Source organism: Dendropsophus ebraccatus, chromosome 7, assembly GCF_027789765.1.
Source record: "Dendropsophus ebraccatus isolate aDenEbr1 chromosome 7, aDenEbr1.pat, whole genome shotgun sequence".
Classification (NCBI taxonomy): domain Eukaryota; kingdom Metazoa; phylum Chordata; class Amphibia; order Anura; family Hylidae; genus Dendropsophus; species Dendropsophus ebraccatus.
Genome location: NC_091460.1, coordinates 38,765,553 through 38,770,607, shown reverse-complemented (window position 1 = coordinate 38,770,607; position 5,055 = coordinate 38,765,553). Strand labels below are relative to the sequence as shown.

The 5,055-nt window shown below is 31.4% G+C and overlaps 1 protein-coding gene across 1 annotated transcript in view; it reads right to left on the bottom strand.

Annotated features, from left to right (window-relative positions):
• Window positions 1-1,022: 1,022 nt before the first annotated feature.
• Window positions 1,023-5,055, bottom strand: part of HMX1 (H6 family homeobox 1) — a 5,805-nt gene continuing 1,772 nt past the window's right edge. The window contains exon 2 of the mRNA XM_069976402.1: window positions 1,023-1,582. Within this exon, the coding sequence (XP_069832503.1) occupies window positions 1,023-1,582 (560 nt within the window). The remainder of the gene's footprint in view (window positions 1,583-5,055) is intronic.

Genomic DNA, 5,055 nt, shown 5'->3' with positions numbered 1-5,055 from the left:
TTTTGTCGGTTACAAGCTATAGAAAAAGTTTTTAAATATATAGTATACATATATATATGTTTATTATGTTAATTATACTCTTGTGCAATAATACAATTATTATACAATCATACTTTTTACAATAATAATAGTAATAATAATAATTAAAATTATTATTATTAGCTTATGCTTATAAAAATAGTCTTAATTCATATCCACTTCAGATTTGAGGAAAAGTTTGCAGTATAGATAATAACTAGTATTTTGTATCTTCATTTTATATTAAGGTTAAAGCTAGGGTTGCCACTTTTATGTTTAAAAACATTTCTGTAACATACTAACTTTGCTTTATTTATTTTATGTATAAAATAGTTGGACTGGCTAATTTTAGTTTTTTTTCCTTATTACTTTATGTACTTATTTTCCTGTTTATTTATTTCATTATTCTTTTTTATTTCATCATGTGTGAAATGCAAATTATTTTAATTTTAAAAAAAGCTAGAAAAGCAATATATTAAGCTAGGGGAATATATATATATATATATATATATATATATATATATATATATATATATAGTTCATTACAGAACTAAATTTTAAAAAATAATGATAATTCTTCATACTTTACGCCTACAAAATAGCCAGTTGCTTTTCAAATAAAATAGGAAAAATCACCATCAATTTCTACATTTAATTTTAAAAAATCACTACTAAAGTGTAAAAAAAAAATCACCAAAAAGTTCAAAACAGTTCCATAATTATATTAAAAAAAAAAAAAAAAATCACCATTCATTTCCTTATTTTCCACCCTTTTTTGCAATTTCTAATGAAATAACTAAAATGTAAAAAAAAAATCAAACTACAAGAAATTCTTTGGAAGTACAAAAAGAAATGTTTAATTGCTGCATTTGTTGTCAGTGAACCCCAAGTCAAGGTTATTGCACGTTTTCAATGCATAAAATCAAGTAATATGTAGGTAGCAGATATTCAGTTAATTAATACAAAATAGGATAAAAAGTCCATCAGTCTTTAGCAGATCTCAGTCAGACAAGTCCAGTCATCTGAGATCTTATATAGGGCACTGAGTTGGGGAAAGTGGCAAGGGGGTAATTGACAGCACTGGAGAAGCCCACCAGGGGGGGAGAGATATGTGGCAGGCTGAAGCCCAAGGAGCTGGCAGGAGAGTTCTCATGGTAGAGTATAGGGACCCTTACTATCCTTTGGGTTGTGTGGGACATGTTGGCAGCCTCCAGATCTGCAGCAAGTTGTCTTTTCCATTTATTCCTGCGGTTCTGGAACCATATTTTGACCTGGGTCTCTGTGAGGTGGAGGGAGGCTGCCAGGCCTGCTCTCTCAGAGCTGCTCAGGTACCTCTTCACATCAAAGGTGGACTCCAGCTGGAAGACCTGACTCCTGCTGAACACTGTGCGGGTCTTCTTCTTCCTGGAGGATTTCTGCTCTGAGTCCTGCTCCAGCTTCTCGTCCTCCTTACAGGGGAAGCCTTCCTCCCTCTTGTCCTCTGAGCCATCACTCGGCTGCTTTCTATAGGTCCTGCAGTGTCTCTCTGAACCCTCCGAGATCTCCGGAGAATCTCTGTCACTGGCTGAGGGGAAGAGAAGGAAGAGCAGGTCAGATATATTCTAGTATTAGGGCTAATTATTTTATAATAAATCAATAAATAAGGAGAAGAGGTCATATACATAATGCACCTAGCATAGATAGTAAATAAGGTCTCAGTAGTCCTGGGAAAGTAAGAGAGAAGCTTATTGTGGTGCTTCAGGCTCCTTGACAGGTGCTAGAGAAAGGTGACCTTATTATTATGGGTGGATATGATAGAGAGAGAGAGAGAGAGAGAGATAGATAGATAGATAGATAGATAGATAGATAGATAGATCATAGATAGGAGATAGATAGATAGATAGATAGATAGATAGATAGATAGATAATAGGAGATAGATAGATAGATAGATAGATAGATAGATAGATAGATAGATAGGAGATAGATAGATAGATAGATAGATAGATAATAGGAGATAGATAGATAGATAGATAGATAGATAGATAGATAGATAGATAATTGATTGATAGATAGATAGATAGATAGATAATTGATTGATAGATAGATAGATAGATAGAAGATAGATAGGAGATAGATGATAGACAGGAGATAGATAGATAGATAGAAGATAGATAGGAGATAGATAGATAGATAGATAGATAGATAGATAGGAGATAGATAGATATTGATGGATAGATAGATAGATAGATAGATAGATAGATAGATAGATAGATAGATAGATCATAGATAGGAGATAGATAGATAGATAGATAGATAATAGGAGATAGATAGATAGATAGATAGATAGATAGATAGATAGATAGATAGATAGATAATAGGAGATAGATAGATAGATAGATAGATAGATAGATAATAGGAGATAGATAGATAGATAGATAGATAGATAGATAGATAGATAGATAGGAGATAGATAGATAGATAGATAGATAGATAATAGGAGATAGATAGATAGATAGATAGATAGATAGATAGATAATTGATTGATAGATAGATAGATAGATAGATAGATAATTGATTGATAGATAGATAGATAGATAGAAGATAGATAGGAGATAGATGATAGACAGGAGATAGATAGATAGATAGAAGATAGATAGGAGATAGATAGATAGATAGATAGATAGATAGATAGATAGGAGATAGATAGATATTGATGGATAGATAGATAGATAGATAGATAGATAGATAGATAGATAGATAGATCATAGATAGGAGATAGATAGATAGATAGATAATAGGAGATAGATAGATAGATAGATAGATAGATAGATAGATAGATAATAGGAGATAGATAGATAGATAGATAGATAGATAGATAGATAGATAGATAGGAGATGGATAGATAGATAGATAGATAATTGATTGATAGATAGATAGATAGATAGATAGATAGATAGATAGAAGATAGATAGGAGATAGATGATAGACAGGAGATAGATAGATAGATAGATAGATAGAAGATAGATAGGAGATAGATAGATAGATAGATAGGAGATAGATAGATATTGATGGATAGATAGATAGATAGATAGATAGATATATAGATAAAATGACAAAATTAGCACTATAGTAAAACATAAATAAATATATAAAAATAAATTAATTAATTAACATAAATAGATAAATAAATAACTGTCAAAAAGTATTTCTAAAGTTTTTTCAGCATTAAATAAAATTAAGATACTAGACTATCTGTATATAATATGATATTACAAAGTGTTAAAAAATTATTGACACACACACACACACACACACACACACCTAGCCATGTATTTCCAGGCCTCCAGTACTAGCGGCTGTAGCTGACAGAATGGATGCCGCAAACATAGAAAACACAACGATTTTGGAATCGCAAGTCTATTCAATTACGGCTTTTTACGACTTCTGATGATCTCTTTAGTCCAGCTGTATGTGGGTGCTGATTAGAGAGATCATAGAACTATCCCTTTAAATACCGTTAATATTAATTACTACCCACCACAGAGTCATTTCTGTAGGATAATCCTAAATACCACCTGGAGATTATTACCCTCATCATCATCATCCTTATCATCATTACCTTCATGGTAATGTTCCTTCAGAGACAAGTGAGAACAGTAGCAGCAATACTAATAGCAGGGGCTGTATGATACAGAGGAGCTAATATGGCAGCTTCCCTGAGGCCACTGTACAGACATCATCAGCAATGTTACACCTCTCGGCTCTCAATCTGACAAACTCAAAAGTCTGTAAAAGGCTGAAAACTCTGAGTAATGGCTATATACCGAAACCAAAAGTCTATGGGACAACAGAGATAGACAGAACAATGGAAATATGGAAATAACAACAGAACAATAATCAGTATTATTACTAAAGCAACATGTAGGTTTAAAAGGTACATATATATATATATATATATATATATATATATATATATATATATAACTTTGTTTCAGCGATAAGTAATATTGTAGATGTTACAGCTACATTATTGTACACTTTATCATCATCATTATTACAGGATATGCACATATTTTATTAATATGACCCGTACTATATATATATAGATAGATAGATAGATAGATAGATAGATAGATAGATAGAGTGAGTTACCACTACTTCTACACTACACATGAGTCTTGTATGCATTATGACTCCTATTCAAACTGCCAATGTAATATATATATATATATATATATATATATATACTTTGTGTGCATTGTAGCTATATACAGTACAATATATTTGTATTTCTATTACTATGATAACAATGTATGTTTGTTATTATTATTATGGCTCTAGTGTTACTGCCACTACGTGGACACTGTCTGCTATACAACTACTATTACTACAGGATTCTTGTGATTCCTTACAGAATTATTATGCCTTATTGTTCTTAATATTTCCACTACTACTTTTACTATTACAGTTACATTATTGTATGCATCAACAGTATAGTGGTAATGTAATGTAACTGTAACCATGTGAATTATTACTAGTATTATCACTACCACTTCTATCATACCACTACAGGATCCCTGTAAGCAGTAATATAGCATTATTATTACTTAGGATCAATGTATGAATCATTACCACCACTACTATTACTACAGGATCATTGTGATATTACTACCGCTAATATGTGAACACTGTATGCATTATTATATTACTGCTATAAGGAGCACTGTATACATTATTATATACTGCTATAAGGAGCACTGTATGCATTATTATAATACTGCTATAAGGAACACTGTAGGCATTATTATATACTGCTATCACTAAGGACCACTCTATGCATTATTATGGTACTGCATATGGTACTGCTATACTGTATGCATTATTATATTACTGCTATAAGGAGCACTGTATACATTATTATATACTGCTATAAGGAGCACTGTATGCATTATTATAATACTGCTATAAGGAACACTGTAGGCATTATTATATACTACTATCACTAAGGACCACTCTATGCATTATTATGGTACTGCAAGGAGCACTGTATGCATTAT